Source organism: Rhinolophus sinicus, chromosome 12 (assembly GCF_057876585.1).
Source record: "Rhinolophus sinicus isolate RSI-liver-muscle chromosome 12, RSI-T2T, whole genome shotgun sequence".
Classification (NCBI taxonomy): domain Eukaryota; kingdom Metazoa; phylum Chordata; class Mammalia; order Chiroptera; family Rhinolophidae; genus Rhinolophus; species Rhinolophus sinicus.
This window is the reverse complement of record NC_142512.1, coordinates 47127534-47152476: the sequence shown is the minus strand read 5'-3', so window position 1 is coordinate 47152476 and position 24943 is coordinate 47127534. Positions and strand designations below refer to the sequence as shown.

The following is a 24943-nucleotide window of genomic DNA, read 5'->3' as shown; positions in this document are numbered from 1 at the left end:
GCGCTTATTACCCCAGTGACTTGTATTTCAGCATTTTTCTTTTCACAGCTCCGCTCCCCCACCTGGAAAATCCTCTGTTTGTAGTTAAGACTAAAAGTCTGTATAATTCATAACCACAAGGGCAGAGAAAACTTGAAAACCACCTGACTATATGTGGCTTTGGTGAGCAACATTCCTGGGATTACACAAGCTGAAAAGGAATCAAAGCCGCTCTGACAACAACACAAAGCTGGGCCTCCTCCTCCTTCCCTGGGATGGAAGAAGGGTTTCCTTCCTCTCGCGTTTTGTTAATGCTGAATGGTCTCTGTTCTCTCAGTTCAGCACTACTGACTCGGGGTGGGAGTGGGTACCACCCTCTAGCCAAGGACCGGTTCGGAAGGCTGTTTGACTAGCGGGCCGGCACTGGGCAAAGTGGCCCATGATGCTTCTCTCCTGGTCTCTTCTTCCTCCGTCCTCTCCACACCCCCTGCCCGACCCCAGCCCCCAGAATCTTGCCCTCCTCCTCACTCTGTTCTGGAGCCCAGTATTTTCACATTTCTCAGCACTTTCACCTAGCGGAACTCCCCCCTTTTGGTAAACACTCTGATGGGTGAACAGTATGAAGGGTCACTTGCACGAAATAGTCTCTAATTGAAAAATAAAGTTTTGGTCCCTGATACCTGAAATCTACCGCCCCGCCCCCCTGCTCTGGCCCCATAATTTCAGTTTTCAGCAATGAGGTAGGGGGAACATATTAGGAGAGGGGCCGCTGAGCCTTCTCTCTTCACTGAAATCACATGCCAGTTTGACTCTGCCTGGTAGTAAGATGAACTCTATTACTATTGCCTGTTATTAATGATTCATTTCTCTTCCCTTTCAAAGCTGTTCTGATATGGAAACCCAGCTGCTCAATCAACTATAAAATCTAGATTTAGCAGCAAGGACGTGCCAGACTGATATCCATCTGTCACCACACAGACACTAACACAGAACTTGAGTCTGAGAAAGGGTCATGACCTCAGAATAGAAATGTGGGAATCACAGCAACAAATGAGAGCGGAAGCCAATGAGTAGATATCACCGAAGAAGAGAGAATGTACAGCTGGAAGAAGTAGGAAAGCGAGACCAGAAGACAGAGGTTACTTAGGATAGGGGGAAATGCCAAAGACCAGATGTCGATCAATAAAAGAGACTGTAAAGGTGGGATCTAAAAAGGAGAAGAACAACAGGGTCACATGACCCACTAGGCTAGGAGCCCCTCCAGGGAAAGGTTACGTCACCCATCTGATTCTCCAGGGCTAATGGTGCCCGGCACACAGTAGGTGTACCGTAAATGTCTGCTGAGTGAATAAGAGCCTTCTCCTGTTAAAAATAACTTGTTTCTCCCACAGTGAGGCATATCTTCTTTGAGGTTTGTCGATGCTTAAGAGGGTCTAAAACTTTGGTGTTCTGTCATTTTCAAACTATGCTCCAATTATACTCTAATATTGTTGCATAGATATCGTGGCCAGGATTTCCTAAAAGGCAGGATTTCAGCTCACTGTTCGGATCCTGTTAATTTCTGTATATTGTTACAACTCAGAACTTAAAAAACCCTCTTAAATTAAATTCTCAGGAAGCTCTCTATTTGCTGGCAACCTCTTTGTGTATACAAACGCAAACACTTTTATAACTATTCGACATCAGCTTAAAAACAAAATAACAAACGTGCCAACTTGAAAACCCATCATGCGTTCTTCACGTTCACCTCACCTTCCTCTAGACTGACATGCTCCTGAATGCCACAGAAGTGGAACCGGCAACAATTACGCAACGGCATTTTCATATGTGCTGCAATACATTTTTGGCCAACTTCACTAAAACGGTTAGTATATGCATGAGTAAAAATTTAGCAGTTTTAAAGGTTAATGAAAACTAACTGGACACTATTTTAGAATTAGAAATCTGATCATCAGCCAACTCAGAGTCCCAACACTTATGGACTGGACTGTTCCTATGTCCACCGATCAAGCCGGTAAATGTCCATCTGTGCAAAGCACTGTGTGGATGCCAGGGTCAGGGAGGGACCAAGATTAAGGTCAATGTCAATGATAGGGAGTCAACCCCTATCGCTGTCCTCAAAGAAATAACTTACTATTGCAAGAAATAGATAAAAATATGAACATAATAGATAAAATATATTGGTACATAAATATATAAAGAAATGTCTACTACTATTTCTAAAGGGAAACGCATTTCTCAGATATCTGCTGAGGTCGTGTGGCTGTGTAGGGGGCAGGTAAAACAAACACATGCAGCTGGTCAAAGAGGAAATACTATAAACAGGTGGCAAAAGAGAAAACAGAAGTCAGTGGGCCAGGAATCTGAAGGTCAGACCACAGGATGATGTCACAGAAAAGAGATCCCCTGACCACAGTCGAAGAGCTCCAGAGGGGGTGTTGGGGGGAGTAGGCATATGTGGGAAGGGGAGGAGTACCCTCTGACTCCCCTAAATAGGGGGGATTCCACTCCTTTGAGATGAGGCTCCTGCGCAGAGTCTAAGTGACCCCACGATGGTATAACATAAGTGGGCCAGGAAGTTAATTTGTGGCTGATGAGAGGCCAAGTTGGAAGGGAGCGATGCTTCTATCTTGCACGGGTAAGAGGACTCTAACGCTTTCTTTTGTGTCTCTAACTGTTATAAATTCCCTGTACCAATTCAGACAGACTCTATCTCTTTGTGGGGTAAGTTGACTATGGGGCAGATATATATATTATATACACAACGTGTGTGTGTGTTTACGTGTGTGTGTTCCTACTGTAACATATCTTCTGCCCTCAAAAGAGCCCTAGTCTAGTGGGAATGATAAAACATGTACAAAAGTGATTATAATGAAGGTGATGGATCTAAACCCAACAAATAATAGCTATCAGAAACCAAAACGCTTGAGTGAAACACGAGAAGCATTCCCATTAAAGATGAGTAAAAGACAAAGACACATTTTACCATTGTTACTCCTCAATATTGAGCTAAAGGCCTAGGCTGTGCAATAACACAAACCAACAGGGATGGAAGACACATAAATTACCTCTAGGAATGATATAATTGCCTACTTAGAAAAATTTAAGAAATCAACTGAAAAATCATTAGAATTAATATTGATAATAGTTCTGGTTGGTTGGATATATATAAACAAAAAAAAATGAATACTTTCCTAAATGTCAGCAAGAACTGTTTAGAGAATATACAGAGAAAATCCATAAAAGGAAAAAAATGCCACAATATACCTGAAAACAAATTTAATAAGAAATGTACAATACCTACAAAAAGATAAATTTCAACTGTTCTGAAAGACACAAAAGAAGACCTAACAAAATGCAAAGAGATTCAAAGTTCCTGAATGGGAAGACTCAGTATTAAAAGGATGTTAATTCTTCCCAGACCAATTCATAAATTAAGTACAATTCCAACCAATCAATGAGATTTGTAAAAATGGAAGTTGGTAAGATTATTCTAAGATTCATATGAAAGTAAAAATGCTTAAGAATAACTAAGACAATTCTTAAAAAAAGAGATGAAGAGGGGAGCCTACAGATAATATTTACCAAGTATTAATACTACAAACTCTTCTGAAGGTATTGACTTATAATAACTGTCAATCCTCACCATAGTTTTATGAGGTGTATAATATTATTGACCCATTTTCAAGATAGGGAAACTGAGGCAAAAAATAAAGTAACTTGCTCAAAGTCCCATAGCAAGTACGTGGAAGTAGCAGAGCTGGGATGTGAACCCAGGCACCATACCTCTAGAGTTCATGCTCTTAAATAACATAACATATGACCCATGTTGGCACAAGAAATGGATGAATAGGAAAGAACACAAAGTCCCGCACAGATTTATGTACACATGAAAATTGTGACTTTTAATGAAGGTAGCATTTCAAATAAACGGGGGAAGACTACCTCAGGCAAATGGTATCAATAACTGGCAATCTCTTTGGAAGTAGAATTAATAATGTAGTTTTCTGTTGTGGTGGTAACAAATTACCATAAATTTAGCAGCTTGAAACACCACTGTTTATTATCTCATGGTTCTATAGGTCAGAAGCCTGAGGGAGCTCAGTGGGTTCCTCTGCTCTGGTATCACAAGGCCAAAATCAAGGCGTTGGCTGCCGAGACTCTTATCTGGAGGTTCTGGGGGAGCATTTGATTCTGCGCTTCTTCAGGCTGTGGGCAGAATTCAGTTCCTTGCAGCTGTAGGACTGATGTGCCCATTGATCTCCTGCCTGGAGCGGGGTGACTCTCAGCCCCCGAAGGCCTCCTGCAATCCTCCTCATATTGTCCCCTCCAACTTTAAACCAGCGACGGTGCACTGACTCATGCTCAGACTGAGATTCTTTCTGACCCCTTCCCTTCTGCCACATCTATTCTACCTCCAGCCAGAGAAAGTTCTCTGCCCTTAAGTGGCCATGTGTTTAGATTGGGCTCACTATTCCGCTAATCTGAGACAACGTCCCTATTTTAAGGTCATTGATTAGTAACTTTAATTACACGTGCAAAGTCTCCTTTGCCACGTAATGTAGATTCCAGGAATTAGAGAATGGGCATCCTTGGTGGTGGTGGTGGGGGGGGGGGACAGTCTGTCTACTGCAATCTTTGTCCTACACAGTATAAAATAATAAATGTGAGATGGATTAAAGGGTGAATATGTACAACACAACTCTTAAAAGTACTAGAAAGAAATAAAAGAGAATATATTTTATAATCCTGGGTAGGGAGGACATTCCTCAGCAAGCTGAGAAACCATAAAGGAAAAACAGTGGAAGATAACGCTCAAAAGTTTAAAATATTGAATCTAGAAGTTAAAAGATATGCAACGGGGAGAAAGTATTTGCAACTTATTTGACTAACAAACCAATAATGAACAGAATAGGTAAGAAAATAAATTTCTACAGATCAAATTAGAAAAAAATCAATAGAAAAAATTAGCGATGAATGTGATCAAACAATTCACAGGAATGCAAATACTGGATTTCCACTTCTAGTAAGAGAAGTTTAGATAATTCTCTCGCAAGTCTGCTTCAAAGTAGGGAACAAGTCAGAGAAGAACTATGGGGCTAAGATGCTGGAGATGATAGAAATCAAGAGAGCTTGTAAGTCTGGCACTTGGGGACATTTTTACACTGTGGTTTCTGCCAATTCTAGAGTAGTTGGTGAGAGGCTGAGAAACTGAACAGATCTTTTAACAGCCTCACACACACACACACAAAAAGCCATGGATACACAAATTGCAGTCTAGGGCTCGTGAAAGGGGAGTGTCTGGTAAAATCCCATGCTTTGGGTGGATCCCAAAGGGCTAGACCCTACAAGGAGAAGTGAATTGGAAACAGACTAGCCGGCTCTAGAACCAAAGTCTAACTTCAAATCATCTCAGTCCCTGAAAATGGATCAAGGTCATTCAAGATGGAAGTGCCACTGCCTGCCTACCTAGAAGCAAATGTAAATCCTCCCTGGAAAAAAATGAATGTCATCCTAGGTCTCAAATTATTTCTATAAAGTTCCATAGAAAATATCTGGTACTTAATCAAAAATAGCCAGGTTCACAAGAAAGCAAATTAATAAAACCAAAGCTAAGAGAAACAAAAGACAAGGAAACAAGATCCATGTGAACTCTAGATAATAGTTATCAGAACTAGATTTTGAAAAAAAAACCAAGATAAATATGTTCAACAACAAAACAAGATTATGAACCTTGGCACAGAATAGGAAACTAAAAATGAGTTAAGTAGAAAATCCAGCTCTGGAAACAAAAATAAGCAAAACTAAGAATGGGTTAAATAGCAGATTAGACACAGCTAGGGAGAGAATAGTGAACTAGAAGTTGGTTAAAAAATAAATAAATACAGAAGATAGGGAACAGAGTTAGGAGGCCTAATATACATATCATTATAGCCCCAAAAAGAGGAGAGAGAGAGAAAATAGAAAATCTGAACACCATAACCACTAAAGAAAGTATATCTTTTAATTGAAAATCTTCCAACAAAAAAAACCTCCAGACCCAGATGGCCTCTTCTACCAAATATTTGAGAATGAAATAATATCAACATTACACAAACTGCTCCAGAAAACATATAAAGAGGAAAATTCTAGTTTTTTTCTATGAGGCCTACAAACTTTGATAACAAAATTTAGTGATAACATTTACAATAAAAGAAAATTATAGGCCAATCTCACTCATAAACACAGATGTAAAAATCCTACACAAAGTATTAGTAAACCAAAATCCAGCAAAAGGTAAAAAGGGATAAACCATCATGATCAAAAGCGGTTTATTCCAGAAATACAATGTTGATTTAATGTTACAAAATCAATCAATGAAGTTCACTTCATTAGCAGAATAAAGGACAGAATTCATATGATTCTCTCAAAAGATGGAAAAATGGCATTTAAGAAAATTGAACATCCATTTATGATTTAAAAAAGAAAAAAAGACTCTTGGTGAGAATAGAAAGAAACTTCCTTAATTAATGTGATAAAGGGAATCTGTACAAAAGTCAACTGTATTTCTACACGTTAGCAACAAGCTGAGAAAATGAAAAATTTAAAATAATACCATTAAAATAGCATCGTAATATGTCAATACATAAGAATAACTCTGGGCCGTCGGATGGCTCAGTTGGTTAGAGTGCGAGTTCTCAACAACAATGTTGCCGGTTCAATTCCCACATGGGATGGTGGGCTGTGTCCCCTGCAACTAAAGATTGAAAACGGCAACTGGACTTGGAGCTGAGCTGTGCCCTCCACAACTAGATTGAAGGACAGTGACTTGACTTGGAGCTGACAGGCCCTGGAGAAACACACAGTTCCCCAATATTCCCGAATAATAATAAAAAAGTGCCATTAAAAAAATAAATCTAACATAAGATGTGCAAGACATCTTCACATAAAATGACAAAAATATAACAGAAAAATTAAAGAATGTTTAAACAAACAGAAGGATATACTATGTTCATGGGCTGAATTATTAGAAATAGACAAGTGAAGTATAAAATGTATATAGAAATGCAAGAGGCTATGAATTACCTATCACTAAAATGTAACCTTCACAAGGGTAAGGATTTTTTTACTTTTGGTTTGTTCACTGATGTAGATCAGAGCCAATAAAGGACCTGATATATAGTAGGTGCTCCGTAAATGTTTGGTGAATGGAATTGATATGTTGAAAGTGTCACTTACGAGTTTAGGAAGCGGTCACTCTGAGCTGTCATTTAGTTACCATGGCATGCTCGGATTTACCATCTTATTTACCTTCCTCTGTCTATCACATCAAGCCAAACCTCCCAATCTTATGGGCTAAATGAAGCATTTAGGATCATTCAGTCCAGTTTCCCAACTTCCCCCCACTCTTTCTGCAAAGGCATTGATTCGAATACGTTAAAGATGAAGGGTAGAAAAACAAAATGAATTGCTGCTCTGGTGCTACAGGGGGTGCCAGGCCTGCCGCGCCACCTGTCAGGTCACTGACATCTCTCTTTCTTTCTTTTCTTTTTTTTTAAAGATTTTATTGGGGAAGGGGAACAGGACTTTACTGGGGAACAGTGTGTACTTCTAGGCCTTTTTTCCAAGTCAAGTTGTTGTCCTTTCAATCTTAGTTGTGGAGGGCGCAGCTCAGCTCCAGGTCCAGTTGCCGTTTTCTAGTTGCAGGGGGCACAGCCCACCATCCCTTGCGGGAGTCGAACCGGCAACCTTGTGGTTGGAGAGGACGCGCTCCAACCAACTGAGCCATCTGGGAGCTCAGCAGCAGCTCAGCTCAAGGTGCCGTGTTCAATCATAGTTGCAGGGGGCGCTGCCCACCATTCCTTGCGGGACTTGAGGAATTGAACTGGCAACCTTGTGGTTGAGAGCCCACTGGCCCATGTGGGAATCGAACCGGCAGCATTTGGAGTTAGGAGCATGGAGCTCTAACTGCCTGAGCCACCGGGCCGGCCCCACTGACATCTTTCTGCTGCTGACATCTGCTGCCCTTTCCTTCCCACCATGCCTTGCTTCCTACTTGATTGAGCAGGGAGAGCCCTCCACATAAGTTTGTCAAGGCCAACCCAACATGCTGCAAAGTCCTCCCTTACTCCTTAATAATCAAAAATGAGAAAATCTCCGGGCAGAGTGCTCTCTACTCCTGCTTCTCCTCACTCCTTTTGAATAAACCTGGGTGTAAATTTCACATACAAAACCGAACATGGATCGTGAAATGATCTGTTTTCCTCTGTTATAATAATAGACGTTCCCAGAGTGAAAGCTTCCATGTCATGTCCACATGCAGCGAGCTGAGTAGGAATTAGTTTGTCTGACACAAAACAGGCCTCATATTTTGCACAATTTTAATAATGCCAATGCTATAGATTTCACTAGTTCTAATTTTCCCATGTGATTCAAAAACTCATTCTTTGCACTTGAGCATTTTATAATAATATTTTTTCCAACTGGGACTGTGTCCTCTAATTCTGTAGAGAAATCCAAAAAGTTATCTATATGGAAAGTACATTCAAATGGTCTTTTAAACTTCTGAATTTTCCTTTGTATTAAAAGAAAATCACCTTTCTTTTCTCATTTCTAATTTAAACTGATAAGACATCTGGTGCTTCTAAAATACCTCTGCTCTGTCATTGTTTGACAATAAACAATTTCAATTGCTTCTATCTCAAAATAGCCCCTTTTCGATGGGAAAAGGAGATCTTTTCTGGCTGGACTACAGTAGAAAGGAATTGCAAGTACGAGGCATCTCAGAATATTTGATACTCTTTTCTGAACGTGACACGCACAATAAGGAGTCATCAAACATTTCTCCCTGGTCACCATGCTGACTCACCCCCACCCTCTTTGACCGTCTCTGTTTATCTCTTCTTTTCCTTCCTCTTTCCAGCTGTTGACTGAATTCCATGATTTCAGTGTGCTTAGTAGCTGCCAGAAAAGCAAGCCTTTTTATCTTCCTGGGAGAGTACATTTGGTTAGTCAGGTTAGTACTTGGTAATTCTTCTGGTCCACTTACTATACAATGTGGTATAAAACACAACTTGGTTTTAAGCTTTTGTTCCTGCCTTTTTTTTTTAAATGCCTCCATAGTTTACTGATCTGGAATAAATCATTTGGATTAAATCATATTTGGATTAAAAAATAATTTTTAAAAAGACGAAAACTAAAGCCAACACTATCAAAAAAAAAAAAAATCAAACCCAAAGAAGTGCGAATGTATCATCACATTACTTCATCCTAGGAGTGAGCGATGAGCTCAGGCCCGAGGCTGGCGCTGCCAGGCTCTGAACCCCGCAGCCCCTCAGAGCCCTCCAGTGGCCCTCGCCCCATCTTCATCGTCCCCCAATGTTCACTGCCGGGACGAAGAGCCACTTCAACAATGCAGAAAATGTTTTATGGAAAAACAGCTGCAGTGACGCAGTGGGTGCTTTGCTGACACTTGGATTTGATATGTCAGCAAAGTACAGGATTAAAAACATGCGGCAGGCGCTTTGGGGACGTGCCTCTTGCCTCCTCCCCCAACACAACAAGCCCCTGAAGTTAAAAACAAAGAGAATCGCAAGAAAGCCTCCATGCGACATGCAACGGTGAGACACAGGGCACACTCACCCCCGAAGAGCTGCTTTCCGTTAGCCTTCAAAATGGCCTTGCGATCATGTGTACAGTTTTTAGTGGTGGTTTTGGGTACAAATGTTTAACTTGCTTTGCCACTAAAATCTACTAGAATAACTGATTTACATGGAACATTTTGATGAGATGTATATTTTAATGAAAATACTCATGTCCCTGACACTGTGTGTCAAGTGTTTTTCAGAAAACAGGCGAGTATTCCAACTATCATTGACAATAAGATGTGGCCAAAATTAAATGTGGTTGGATCCCTTCTAACAACTCAGATTTTAGAATGATGCATCATACCAGCTGTCTGGGAACAAATGTATTTTGTTGGCACGGGAACAAAAGAATTAGTCTGAATTTTGTAAATAAACTGTGGTCATTAAAATTACTTGAAACAAGCCAGAATAATAACCATTAAACATGAAAAGTCAATAAAAGTCTTTGAATTATATTTCTGTTGCAATTATTGTTCCTGTTTTCATAATGTGCTTGGGGATAAAACATAGTTTTGAGCTGTTAGTACTTTTAAATAGATTTCACTGCTAAGGCTGTGAAGTTTTAAAATCCATTATGGAAAATGGAAATTAAAGGCTTGGAAATCTGTAAAAGACCAATTCTTCCTTTCAACAACTGTCACGATTATTGCTTAATTGATTTTCTGTCTACATGGCATCTTCCTCTGTAAGACTGCCTGTGAGCATAGATTTGTTGGTTACTCTTGATGATGAGTGAGGTGGTTTAAAGATAAGCAGTGCAATCCAACGAAAGCTTGAACTATGTTGATGTTGGTTCTCCTCAAATCTGTGTTCCTCCCAGATATGTCACGAGGCATTTGTGGGAGGCAATAAACTGATAACAGTCATAGTGGTATAAGAGGCAGAAGGAACTAAGGTATTTCCAGAGATGTCTAACATTACCCAAAAGCTACTGACACCAAAGGGACCACATTCTATTCTTAAATGAAGGAAGCTGGGAAAGAAGCAGCAGAATGCTAAGTTTATCTGTAGGGAATGGAAAGGACTTTGCTGGTACCCTGCCTGCTTTGGCCTTCTGAGGGCATCTTGTGGAAGAGATCTGGGAGGAAAATCTGCCCCGTTTTCGAGACCAGCAAAAGGGGGGGCCGGATGGCATTTGTGACAACATGGATGAACCTGGAGGACATGATGTGAAGAGAAATGAGCCAGACAGAGAAAGAGCATCTCACTCATCTGTGGAATTAAGAAAAAGAAAGAAAAAAGTGGAAGTCACAGAAACAGAGAGTGGTGGTTGCCAAGGGCTGGAGCGTGGAGATGTTGGTCAAAGTGTACGAACGAAGTTTCGGTTATATGATAGATAGTTCCAGGGAGTGAACGTACAGCACGGTGACTGTAGTTAATAACACTGTATTGTCTACTTGAAACTTGCTAGGAGAGTAGATTGTAAGTATTCTCACCACACACAAGAAAAGTAATTATGTGAGGTGATGCTTGTGTTAATTAACTTAATTGCGGCAATCATCTCACAATGTATAGCAAATCATCATGTTGTACGTGTTCAACGCACACAATTTTATTTGTCAATTATACTCCATAAAGCTGAAAAAAACTACTGAGGGGGAGAATAAGCGGAAAGGTGGGCTGCATGGAGAAGGTGCTGGCTCTGAGGCTTCCCTTGGTCTCCCTGGGGTATGAAGGCTTTTGGTGCTGTGATGTCTGAGGAATAGCTGAGGGCCACAGAGAAGCCATGAGAAGGCCTAGTGATCCTACTCACCCCAGATGAACATTATAAAAGAACATCTACAATATTTAACAAAAGTCTAATCAAGAATACATTTAGAAGAAGGCTACGTAGACTACATTTAGGAGCGGCGACATGAAGGATCTGGGGTCCCCCCGAGTTTGGTGGCCCTTGGAACTCTTCCTCCCTGAACTCCCTGCAGCAGGAGACGCAGTCAGCCCTCCCTCCCCTGTTCCTCCTCTCTTTGTCGCCTTCCCTCTCTCCTTCCTTTCTTCCTTCCATGAATTCACAGAGTAACTCATGGGTCACACACTAGGCTAAATGCTGAGCTAGGAGGACAAATGTGACAGTCGCAGCTCAGGAGCCCATCCTCAGAGAGCATCCATCGCCTGCGGGAGTCTGATGGAAAGCTTCTCATGGGGTCACAGACGTGCTCCGGGAGCACAGGTGAAAGAGGGACATGTAAAGGATGGGACATGGGAAAGGTCCTGTGAAGACTCAGGGCAGCAGAGTCTTTACAGAGCAGTTCCATTCCACAGCAAGTGCCGGTGGATGCCACAAAGATGACAGATACGGTCCTCGTCCTCAAGGAGCTCCCAATCTAGCAGGGAACTCTCTTTGGGTATCATGGCATTAAATTCTTGTGGCTCTGCTGTATCTCTCTGACCCTTCATTCCTTTTCAGTCCTCTTCGTAGTGTCCTCCCTACTTTCTCTGCCCTTGAACATGGTCCCACCCATAGCCCTCTTTCTCTCTCTGCTCGTCCTCGTCAATGTCATCCACACCTGTGGATTTTGGATATTCCCCCATCAAGATGATTCAGACATGTTTACATTTCTAGGGTTCTTTCTTTAGTTCTAGATTCAGATCTTCAACTACATGTCTCCAAATGAATGTCCTGGGGCTAGCATCTCAGATTCAACATCTAAAAAATAATACTATCATTGCCAACTGTTCACCAGCTTATCAATTCAAAACTGTGGTGTTATTTTTGACACATCCTTTCTTTTGCCCTCCACGTCTTTGTGTTCTGTGAATTTGAAGTGAGTCATCACATCTATTCCTTTCTTTCTACTCCCTCTGATGATACAGGCAGACCTCAGAGAGATGGGGGGCTCGGTTCCAGACCAGCGCAATAAAGCGAGTGTCGCAATAAAGCGAGACGTAATCTTTTCACTGGTGGAGGGTCTTGCCTTCACTTGGTGAAAAATGCAACACCTGTGAAGTGCAATAAAGCAAAATGCCATAAAGGAGGGGTGCCTGCACCCAGCTCAAGCCCTCCTGACTTCTCCTGACTACTGATGTGCATTTTAGTGCTATAACCTCTGAATTTGTCTCTTTTCATCTCTTGTTCATCTTATCTTCTGTAGCCAAATTAATCTTTCTTACGTATAAACGCAACCATGTAAAACCCAGTCAAAGAAAACAAATCCTCAATGCTGACTGGTTTTCTGACCAACGACTGAATTCCTCAGCACTGCATCCAGGGTTGGCCGCAGTGGCCAAGCACAGTGCTTGGTAAGGAGTAGAGTAGCAACGGCTTGTTCGTTTCTCTTTTTTACCGGACGAAATGGATGAAGCTAGCTCTCTGGTCTTAGCCTCATGTCTGCCCTCATTCTGTTCCAATGTCCTTCCTTCCTATTGGCACCGAGCTCACAGGGTCCCTTCTCCGTGAAGAAGCAGACCCACACACATCGCATCTGTATTGTGTTTTACAGTGTTTGAAGCAGCTCACACACACGGTCTTGTTTTGATGTTCGCATCAACCCTGTGGGAAGGTTTTATCACTGACGTCTCAGGAGCTTGGCATCCGGAGAGGTTAAATGCCTTGCCCAAGACCACGTGTCTAGTGGTGACGCAGGTGGCCCTAGAAGCAGCAGTGTGTCCCCACTAGATCATACTGTCCCTGATGCCTCCTGTGTCCCCTCCCTTGTGTCTTGGTAGGGTCTCTGGGACAGCTTCTGCTCCCTCCTCAAATACACACCATCACCACTGAGACTGTCTTCGCCCACTAGACTCCTAAATTCATTGATGTGTCTAGGACTTAAGTATAAAGTCAGTTGCTGCAACGCTGTGATTGAAATGTTTTAAGTAGGACGGGTATTTTGCTATGTATTTTAAGACAATTTGTGGGGTATTTGTGCCTGTACAGTCCGGACCTTTAATGCCAGGACACACCAGATAAGACTCAAAACTAAAGCCGCTGTCTACTCAAAAACACTGGCCCCCACATCAGAGAGGCCGCCAGGGACAGCCCCAGGCAACGAGATGAGGTGGGAGCCCAGGTGCTGGCGGAGAGGCACTGCCCCCTCTTCCGACCCCCCAAGGACCTGGTCCCCTGGAGGGCTGCAGGCTCTGGAAACAACTGTGTCAGCGAGCTCCAGCCCTGGCTGGGGTGGTGGGCCCTGAACGTTTACCAGCGAAAGGTCCTCCCCTGTCTTCCCATGGGGTGGTTCTATAGGTTTGTTGGTATCAAGATAAGCAGTGGATGTGGACATGTGTTCTTTCCACATCTTGTGATTCTGAGCCGCTAAGCCACTTAGACGAAAAAGACCCTCATTTAAATTCCATGCCTGATGATGCATTACACACCTGAAACCTACGTAACTTTACTAACCATTGTCATCCCAATAAACTTTAATAAAAAAAAAGATTAAATTCCATGCTTGGAGTCATTTTATACATATCTCTGCTCTACTAGGCTGTAAGCTCCTCTACAACTTACTCATCTGTTTCTTCTAGCACCTATCAGCGTCTAGCACAATATGTCTGTCAAAAGAAAGGAAGGTTGAGTAACAGAAGTATAACCCTGCTGAGAAATGCACAGCACTGTGTGTTATTTATTAGGAGATCTCTGAAGTATTGCGTTTCCTCAGTAATTTACTTAAAATAACCTTCTGGGAAATTGGGTGACCAATGTCATCAAAGCTATTAATACTTTCAAAACTTAAGATACCCAGTTCCAACCAAGGGGGTCTGTTACATGTATTCCATTATCTACATTATATTAAGTTAAAAACTGTCATTGTTTGGTGCCTTTGTGACAAATGTATGCTTTGTACAGTGTTAAGAAGACCAAGTAAAATTTTAAACTATTTCTTTCCTTCCCTCTCTTTTCTATAATTTATCAGATTGAATTATCTAAGCAAGGGCCAGCATATTACTTATCTCATTGTGAATAGTGAAATTGTTTGCTCCTAAAAATAAGATTTAGTTTGACACATCCCTGAACCTGATCAATACACAACATATATCCATTTTACATAGTCTTCACTCTAATGGCAAATGATCCCCTGGGAGGGAGCCACCCACGTACCACGCAGGTAGGGCTGTCCTACCCTGGTTTTGCCACTATGATCTAGCCTGATGACTCAGGGAGGGCCGTCCTACCCTGGGTCGGCCACTCCCGCCTTTCCTGATGATTCAGTTTCCTCCACAAGGAGAAAGTGTGAACAGACCTCTGATCGCCTCTCCTTTGCTGCGAGTATGGGATTCTTGCTCAGATGTTATCTGGAATTAGAAATTATTAACTCCTGGGAAGGATAAAAAGAAGGGTGATTTTTAATTACTATTTATAGCTTATAGGAAAGATCATGTTTCTTCCTGTAAGCCTGACTTAGATAGAAAATTAGTATTTTCTAATGTTATTTGGGTTACCTTGAATCTGCACCCGGAGTACGTGAACTCTTTGTAACTCTGAGGAACGAGCCTCCCCTGGGCATGAGGAGTGAGAGGGGAGAGTTGGTGGCACTGAGGCAAGGGGTGGGCAGCAAGGATGCCACCCATCAAGACCTGATGAGAAGCAGCTTTTTGTTTTTAATTGAAAACACAACTTTTAAAATGCCTCATTCATTTTTTTGTTTTTATAGAATCAAAACACAGGAATTTTTCTGAAATGAAAAACAGAAACAGTTTAAGCTTTTGCTTTTTTTAAGCAAGCAAGTTATAAAAAGAAGCCCAGGAAATTGTCCTTTGTAATTCTGCCAGTTTCAATTTTAATCTTTTATGCAACTAGTACTGGGATAATACTATTTGGTTGAAAAGAAAAAGAAGGAAGTTTCGATAAGCTGTTTTGCACCCATGTCAGTTGTGTGATTGGCTGATGTCAGGCTGGCTACTGTTACTGCAGTTGCTTTGACAGATGCAAAAAAGAAAATCATACACAACAATTTCAAGATTTTAAATATTCTAAGTAAACTCACATATAAGCGGACCCTGTATGTGACAATACTTGTGACAGGACCTGACAATACTTCTAATTACTTTTGACTACTTCTATTAGTGCCACAAATTGAAAGGGGGCCATAGGTCAAATTTAGAGAAAAACAAAAGTTAAATGAAATTAAATATAGATGAATAGTATTTATTAAGTCCCATTATTTGCTCTTCAGTTTTGTTGAAACAATTGACATTTTTTCTAGCTACACCCTCGTGGATCTCGTGGAAAGAACCCAACATTTCATAGTTGTAAAGATTATGAAATATTCAGCTTTACCCAGGGGTATTCCCTGACATTTCTTTGGAAAACTTGTAGCCTAACAGAAGATATCAGGAATTAGTGTAAGAAATCGTCTAAAAAGCTATTGTCACTACAAAGATGTAAAGCAACTTGGATGATCAAAAAGAAGTCAATAAAAAAAAGACTGAACGTGCTTCCTGAAGCCTTCCTATGGCTCATCGGGGATTTCTTAATTTCCCGACTCTCGATAGATTATGGAATTGTCTGTGTGAAGTTTTGCCATGAATCAGAGTGATGTCAACAAAGGTTTACCTTAAGTCATATTTTATCACAAAGTGGAGAAGCTCCAATCCTCCAAGGAGCACCGTTTTCCGCTCTTAGGAAGCTTGTCTTCTTTTAGTTCCAAGCGTCCTGGACAGAAGGTGGATCTATCCAGCTGACCTGCAGTGACAACTAAACCTATGCTGAACCCACTGAACACCACGCTGCCATCTAAGGACGGGTCTTCCTCTGTGGTCACATCTGTTATGCTTTTGTTTCCTTTGTTCTTTGTTGTTCTCTGCCCATGGAAGTGAATGCTACTGTACCAGGTGTCTGGAACAGTGTGTTTGTTTGCCTGCCATCCTTAATAAACCGAGTTTCCCTGTCCCTGCTATGCAGCTTATTTTATTTACTTATTTTTAATTTTTTTTTCTTTTTGCAGCTTATTTTTTATGAACTAGGAATATTGTAACTTAAAAACTGTCATAAAAGGAGCACAGGTTTGGAATTCAGATAAGCCTGGGTTTGAATCCACCTGTACTATTTACTAGTTCTATGACCTTGGATGAGGTACTCAACCTTTCTGGGTTTCATCTGTGAAATGGGGATGACAATGCTGGCCTTCTATGTTTATTACCAGGACAAATGAACGAACATGTGTCTCTTTCTTGTACAGTGTCTGTCACTTTGTAGGCCTTTGATGAAATGTAGTTATTTTTTATTACTAATTTTTTCATGCTAGTATTATCTTATTTTGTGATCCTGTTATTGACTGTACAACACAGACCCTGTACAATATACATACATACATACATATTTATGCGTATCACATATATGTGTATATATGACATATACATATATACACATATATACATATATACATGACATGTATATTATGCAGGGTATAAGAGAGTAGGAAGGAATTATAAGAGGTCAAATCGATTCAGCAAATATTAATACTCAGCATCGATTACATGTTACATCTGCTGTTTTGTGCTGTCCCCTACCTCATGATGCTATTTGTAAACATCTCTAGAAATGAAAAAAAGTTTCCCTAATAACCTTACCTCAGTGTTTACTCTTCCCACAAGGTCAAAATGACCTAACCTATCATTCCTGTACTGAATTTACTATGAGACAACCAAAGTATAAACGTCTTCAATACCCGTGGCAGGTTCTGTGCATAAAGATTGGTGGCACTCAGAAGAATGTTAGCGACACTGTACCCAATAGCTGGGGAAAATGCATTTATAAAAGGTTTCGTTGAGACTTGTGATCTTTATTGATGCATTGTTGACTTTCTAGTTTAAATCGTCAAAATTACCACAAAGAATAATTCACTGCAACTAGAATAACTGAATGAAAATAACCCTTTCATTTGAAAATGAAATAGATCATTAGCTATGGTCATAGCCAGATTATTCTGGTTATATTAGATTTATTAACATAATGGAAAGAAAGAAGGGAAATTAAAATTCAAAAGAGAATATGATTTATATCTCTAAGTACAATACTGCCCATTTATTTTAATATGATGACATCACAGACACTGTTGGCTGCGTACCCACATCCATTTCCTGTCTTCCTTGGGCAGGTTAGCCTTCCCCTCCTGATTCCATTGCCAGCATGTAGATCCTTATTGGTCTAGGCTGGATTTGGTGTCCTCAGTTCTCTTGCCAAGAATTGGACATGCCAGGCTAAGCATGTGACCTGTTCTGGCCAATGAGATGTGAAGGGAGGGGTGTGTGTGTGTGTGTGTGTGTGTGTGTGTGTGTGTGTGGTTGGGAAAGGTCTCCTTACTCTTTAGAAGGGGACCCCAGAAGCAGACAGTCCCTTTCTGCCTCTGGATATTGCTAGGTCTGCATGAGGTGCCTGGAACTGCTGTAGCCATCTTGGAATTGCTTTCAGGATGAAGTCAACAGAGGAGGAAGAGCCACAAGAATGTCAGAGAAGCAAGCCAGGGCCCCCAGGCTCTCTGCCCAGAGTCTGCCCTACCTACAGACTTCTGGTTTTGTGAGGTAATAAACCCCTTTGTTGTTTATGCCAACTAGGACTGGAGTTTTCTGTTACTTGCAGCCAAAGCGTCCCAGTGGAAACAGGAAATACATAAGCTCCTTGACTTGGAGAAAGTAAACAAACCAGCCAAGCGGGAGAGGGGAGTACCTGTTCTTGTGACTCCAATTCCTTGTGCTGTAGTTTTTTCTCTGCACATCGCACTTGATTAGAGCGGTTTTCCAGTTCATCTTGTAAAGCCTGAAACAGAGTAAGATAAATACATAAACATTAAAAATTAGCACCCTTGGAAAAAAGTTTTATCACCTGAACTGGCATTAAAAAGGCCTAAGATCTTTAAGCCTGCTACTATTGTTCTGAAGAGTTCAGAAAAACAAAACCAGATTTTAAATGTCAGGCCCAGCTGTTTTATACTTTGGGATTAACTAGTATAATAAAATTCCAAACTTATAAAACAGACACATTAGCAGGTGTCAATTTATTTTATAAAAATGTCTCTTATATTCCCAGCATAGAACCGCAAGGATGCAATAAAGCACAAAGCTGTTTCTAATTAAAATAGCTCTGTCAGTATACCTGCAAGATACACTTACACTCTGAAAAATGTTGTGACAGGTAGGAATTGTAATATTGGACCAATACGACATTTTTCAAAATTAAACTACGGCAATTTGAGTAACTTATAGTAACCTTGAAGGAATTTCTCTACTAAGTCATTGAGGCTAGTGCAGAATTTGAGGAACTTGTAGGAAGTGTACAGGGATGAACTCTCAGTTGCCAAGCAGCTGTTGGAAATAGAATTCAGATTAATATGGGGAACTTACAAACCACAAAGATCAATAATTACCATTGTATCAATTACTATTTTAAATAAAGAGGTGAACGAGAAAAGAAACAGGATCCATAAGCAATCCAATATACTGATAATACATGGAAAGTTACAGTGAGCAGAACACAGGAGATGATAACTGCAAAGATGGCAGACAAATTCTCAAAATGAAATTCACTCAATCAAGACTACTGAGTTTCTGCTATATGTCAAGAACCTATTATGGTTCGAAAGAGCAGTGAAAGAAAACAGACAAAAATAGTCCCTGCTTTCATGAAGCTTATATTATATATGGGGGGCAGACAATAAGCAAACAATCAGCATAACATATGTCAGTGGTAAGTGCAGAAGAAAAATAAAGCAGGGAAGGAGGATATTTGGTGGGGGGTGGGGGTGTGGGGAGACAGGTTGCAGTTTTAAATAAATGGCCCAAGAAGGTGGCATGTAGGAGGCAGCCACAAAGACCAGTGTGGAGAGTGAGCTCAGAGGACCTAACAGGTGAAGTCACAGTGGGTCACGTTGAAGCCTCAGAGGACAGTTAAGAACTGTGGGTTTTATTTAGAGGGAGGTGGGAAGCTACCGGAGGGTTGTTGGCAGATGCTGCTTTGGTTGCTGTGAAAAAGAGACTGCTGGTGGAAGGCAGGAGGAAGACGAGGCAGGAGATATGGAACAATTTTTGGTTAAAACAAAGGAGATGCATGTCTCCTTTTTTTTCTTCTCTGAAATAAAAATAAATACTAAAAAAAAAAAATCAAGGGAGTGGTTTTTTATTTATTGTGGCAGAAACCAGATAATATATTATTATAATATCATATATGTACATATGTAATATGGGTGTATAGATAGAGATATTTGGAAGATATATTTGTATTTTCTATATTTCGAGAAACATAATAACCTTTAGTTTAATGTGCTGTATTAAAGACAGTTGGAAGCCCTGACGATTGAAGTACATTTCCTCAGGGAATATACTTCAAATATTTATGAGTTCCTTCTACAAACATGAATTCAGTGTCAAGTGTGTGCCAGGCACTGAGTTGGCCTGGCACTGGCCTTGCAGACACGAAGGGGAGAGAGCCCAGAGCTTCAGCTGCTCTCCGTCTCATACAGACATGGAAATGAATTCTCTTAAACACCAGATGTAAAGCCCAGAGGAGTCCATCGTTAGCTCTCAGGATAGGTCAGGGAGCTTACGCCATTGAGCAGAGCAAGCGGGGCAGCTTCCAGGCAAAGAGAAGAGAAAATAGGTACAGAGGGAGAGAGGTGGCGTGAAGTAGCACAGACGTGCGGAATTTGAAGGTAGTGTGTTAAAATTCCAGTCCAGTGCCCTACCACTGGCCACGTGGACCTGAGCAAGCTGTTTCACCCCAGAGCCACAATTATAATATGTCCTCTCTACCACAGATGAAATAACACCTGCTGCACAGGATTGCAGTGGGGGGTAAAAATAAAATCCACTCAGTCGACCGCTCCCGTTGTTATTGAGAATAGCGACGAGGATACCAGCCCGACAGTGAGGCTTCCCACGGCTCAGCATGACCAGAGCCAGAAGAGGGACTGAAAGACAGCACAAAGCTCTGACACGGAATGACCTGACAACAGTGACACCATGAATTGATGGAGTGACTAGGCGCAAGTCAGAGCAGTGGGGGAAGTTTGGTTTTTGACAAATTGAAGGTGCTAGTGGGCTTTCCAAGAGGACCAGTCATGCTGGGAAGGTGGGGCTGAACGGTGGAGAGGGGTCCCCCCAGAGGTACAGGCGGCTACACTTCTTTGGGGAAGTAAATACAAAGACGAGGTTCTGCAACCTGCCCTTTAGGGGACACCCACACTTCAGAGCGGGCAGAGGGGACATGGCCAAGTAGGCTGGTGAGAACTCAGAGGGGCAGGAGGCGTCTGAGGAGAAGTTAGTGTTACAGGACTCTAGTTAACAGAGTCTCTAAGAGGACAGGTGACAAAATGAGAGCTGATCCTTTCTCTGTACTTCACACGGTGAGGAAACTATTACGCCTACCATGTTTTATCAGTATTATCAAAATAGAAGTGAAAATACATTTGCTTTTCAAAAAAGTACCACTTTTCAAATTTGCTCATAGTTTAACAAACGTGATCTTTCTAAGGTTAATCAGAGAAAGCAGTATGTCTAGAAACTACTTTTATTACCTTTTAAAAATCAGCTTAAAAAATTGAAGAGAAACCAAATAATATTCCACTTTCAAAAAAGTTAATATGTACTAGATGAAAAGAAAATGACAGTTTATATTGGCAGCTGTTCCTGGTCTCATATTCTAAAAATTTATTAGACCATTAGAGCTCCAACCTCAGAACTTGACATAAGGACTATGTGAAAATGACCACAATTAATAAGTACAAGCAGGGACTTTCTTTTAAGTCGTGGCTTCTTTATTCAAAAACCTTCAAGTCTGACACGCACACAAATCACAATGTTCAGTTTATTCCTGAGAAAAGCCCAAGATAATTAAGAACAAAATGTCCAACACTGGGTCAAAAACTCCAAAAAAACAACAACCCCAAACCCAACTGGAACAGTTAAACTGTTTATTCCGCAAAATTATTCCTTGCCTCTTAGCTCTGCTGTGTTAACTTGCATCACTACTGAAGAGGCGGTTCTTTTCTTCCAATTAAACCTGCCTTTAAAAGCCACGTAAGTCAGCTTGCTGCAGGAAGCTACAATGCGCCCACTTTCAGGGTGCACCGTGTGGGTAGGGAACAAAGGCTGACACTTTCCGGAAGAAAAATGTCAATGACATAATAAGCTTTACGAAAACAATGAGGCTATCCTACCCTCTTTAAAAGGAGCAGGTTATAGGATAATTTGATTGGTTTGTTTGAAATATGAAAATGCCTGGAACAAATTAAAGTGTAAAAGATTTTACATGTCAATGGATTTTTCAGGGTGAGGAGAAGCCCTGGTAATGCACTCACTGAATGGCACCTGTGACAATACGAGAGCTTTTCTGTTGATCTGAGGAAAAACTGTGTATTACAGTCAATGCTATGCTCATAAAATTTATAAACATGATTCAAACAAGCTACTCAACCTGTAAAACCATGCACTAGGAATTATGTGAAGTCTTATTAAAAACCAGTTTCTCATGTACTTGTGAATCAATTAAACAAACATGAAATGATGGCAGACACATGACTTCTAATAATGAATAAATGAAACAAAGATTCATTTCAATTATAAAATGGTTAAAAAGTTATTTAATAAAGGAAAACATCATTGGAAGGGGGAACTACCGTGCCATAATGATAAAAAGATGTAATCAAAATGTTCCCAGTGTACAAAGCAGATGACAGAGAGGCTTTTGGACTTAGGGTTTTAGTATGACCAGAAGTGTTTCTAGAAATTTCTGACCTCGCCCTTGGCCAACATCTCGGCCAGCTCCATGTATAGGAGGTGGGGGGTGGGTGTCCATTCTGGCAAGTGGGAGCTATGACCTCACTGCCCCTTCCCAATAGGCCGTCTGAGCACAAAAATTTGTTTTCAGCTCAGAACCCAGAATAGCTGTACTCCAGGTTCTTACCAGAGACATAATCTCAAACTGCCTACTCTCCCACCTTTCTTTTTTTAAAATTTTTATTGCGGAATATTGGGGAATGGTACATTTTCCGCAACAGGACCCATCAGCCCCAAGTCAAGTCGTTGTTTTCAATCTAGTTGTGGAGAGCACAGCTCACGGGCCAATAATGTGGGTATTGAACCGGCGACCTTGGTGTTATAAGCACTGCGCTCTAACCACTGAGCCAACCGACTGCCCCTACTCTTCCACCTTTACCAAAACCTCAGCTGTGAGAAATTTGGGAAAATCCACTTGCACGTCAACACAGAATCAGCAGTGTACCAGGCACCCTTGTCCTGAATCACTTGCTCTGGAAACATGTCAGCAGAGCGAACTGCAGAGGCCCATTGTCTTACACATTTTATGTTACTCCGACTGGAGAATCGGGCCCTCCCACTTTTGAAGAGTTTTCAAACCAGTTCTCACTGACATGAAATTTAATGCGTTTTTCACAGACAGTCTGCCTCGTTCTGTGTTGCCAAGTCTAGCCTTTTCACAAACCATCACTTTTTGATGCCTATGGGCACATTTTCCTGGGCCTACCATACATCGAGGGCAAAGGACAAATGGACCATTCCTTGTTTGGTCGCATGGCGTTCTCTGGGAAGTGAGAACTTGAATATTATACTGTTCATGTATTTGAAGGGACTACATTAAGGCGTATGTAAGCACAAAGATTGTGCATTAAAAGTTTTGCCCTATATAAATCTAAAACTGCGATTCTCAAAGTCACCCTGTGATTATGGAACAAGAGATGAGCCTCTGCTGGATGAAATGCACAAGGGGCCTTGGTAGCAGCAAGCTCTGTGGAGCTAAGGAGTTTAACAAGACCAAAAAAAAAAGCAGAATATTTGTACGAAAGATGCTCCCCAAAAGAAGTCAGCCTAGCAAACTGCTGAAAATTGGGGAAGCTGGGTGATGGGTCGATGGGAGTTCTGCGTACTCATCTCCTTACTTTTGTGTGTTTGAAACTTTCCATAATAAAACGTAAAAAAAAAAAAATGTTTTTAAAGCTTTTCCGACTTCAAAAACATGAAGTCACCATATCCTTCCTTTCAAGAGGCTTGAATTTACTATCTTACTTCAGAGAAAACAGATGATTCATTCATCACTCAGTGGGTAGGAGGGATGTGGAAGGATTTCCCCATGTATATTTTGGACATAAAGTGAAGGAGGCCACGAGTGGAATGTTCATGTTAGGACCTAAGGAGAAGATAACTGGAAAGGGGAGGCTTATTTATATTTTTATTAATATTGTAAATTTATATAATTTACATACAGTAAAATACCAGGTTTATTTTTTAACGGTTATGGTCTGTTTTTCATTTAAAACACGTAACATGATTGAAAAGGTTGTGTGTAAATAAATATCTGTTAAGATTATAAAATCTTGATATGAACCATCTTCCACTGATTGGTTTGCCCATCAAACAGAAATGACGCCTGATCTGGGACTATGGTGAAGAGACAATATGTACCGTGTTTCCCCCAAAATAAGACCAGGTCTTATATTAATTTTTGCTCCAAAAGACACATTAGGGCTTACTTACATTCAGGGGATGTCACCCAGAAAAATCATGCTAGGGCTTATTTTCCTGTCAGGTCTTATTTTCGGGGAAACGCGATATAAATGGGAAACAAGGATGCCTCTCATTTAAACCTTAATTGCCTTTTTAAGCACGCTCACATTTGTGTAAGTAGCATTCCTTCAATTCAGTTTACAAATAGTACTGACAATATTTCATGACGAGTAGGTTTTCTTTGACATGTAAATTGACACAGAAACAGCAAATATTTTCTTCTACTACTTTTAACTGAAAGTTAAGGGAAAATTAAATAAAAGCAGTAAAATCTCACTATTTTTATGAGAACTTTAAAAAAAAAAAATCACATCTTAAACAACTGGGGTTCTGGGATACAGCGACAAGACCAAGCATCAGATGAGGAGATATAAATCTGGGGCTAAGGAAGATGACACAATGGTGGAGAGTGACATTTTTACTGGGTGGTCTCACTAGCTATTTACAGAGGCCACTCTAGCTCCTGTTTTATTTTTAGTTTTCTAAGTAGCTAAATCTACTAACAAAAGGAACAAGTCTTCTTCAACTGAAATGCCAGTCAAGATTTCTTGTAAAGTGATTTCTTCATTCAGACCTCCCCAGGATGAATAACAAACCATAAAAAAGTTTTATTTGTGATTGTACAGTAACGGAGAATGGTTCATACTATAGATCTAAAGAAAATCAGAACCACAGTTACTGCAGAAGCCACTAATGTATTTAAAACCCAATAGTATAATTTCTTTTCTTTATGACTTACATTCAGGTTTTTAATTTTTTTTCACATTCCAAGCAAGCACCCCCTTTTTTTTTTTTCTAACCCTCATAATTCAGTGTCTTGTGATGCTGGTATGAATAAAAGGAGCTCTTTGGGGGTTTTAACCCAATACATATGTTACTCTTCACATAAA

General features: G+C 40.7%; 1 protein-coding gene across 4 annotated transcripts in view; it reads right to left on the bottom strand.

Annotated features, from left to right (window-relative positions):
* The window catches only part of CEP112 (centrosomal protein 112), a 336631-nt gene that overhangs the window by 24620 nt on the left and 287068 nt on the right, over window positions 1-24943 (bottom strand). For all 4 annotated transcript variants that reach the window (XM_088802335.1, XM_088802333.1, XM_088802332.1 and 1 more), the window contains one exon: window positions 18208-18297. In XM_088802335.1, coding sequence (XP_088658461.1) covers window positions 18208-18297 — 90 coding nt within the window. The remainder of the gene's footprint in view (window positions 1-18207; window positions 18298-24943) is intronic.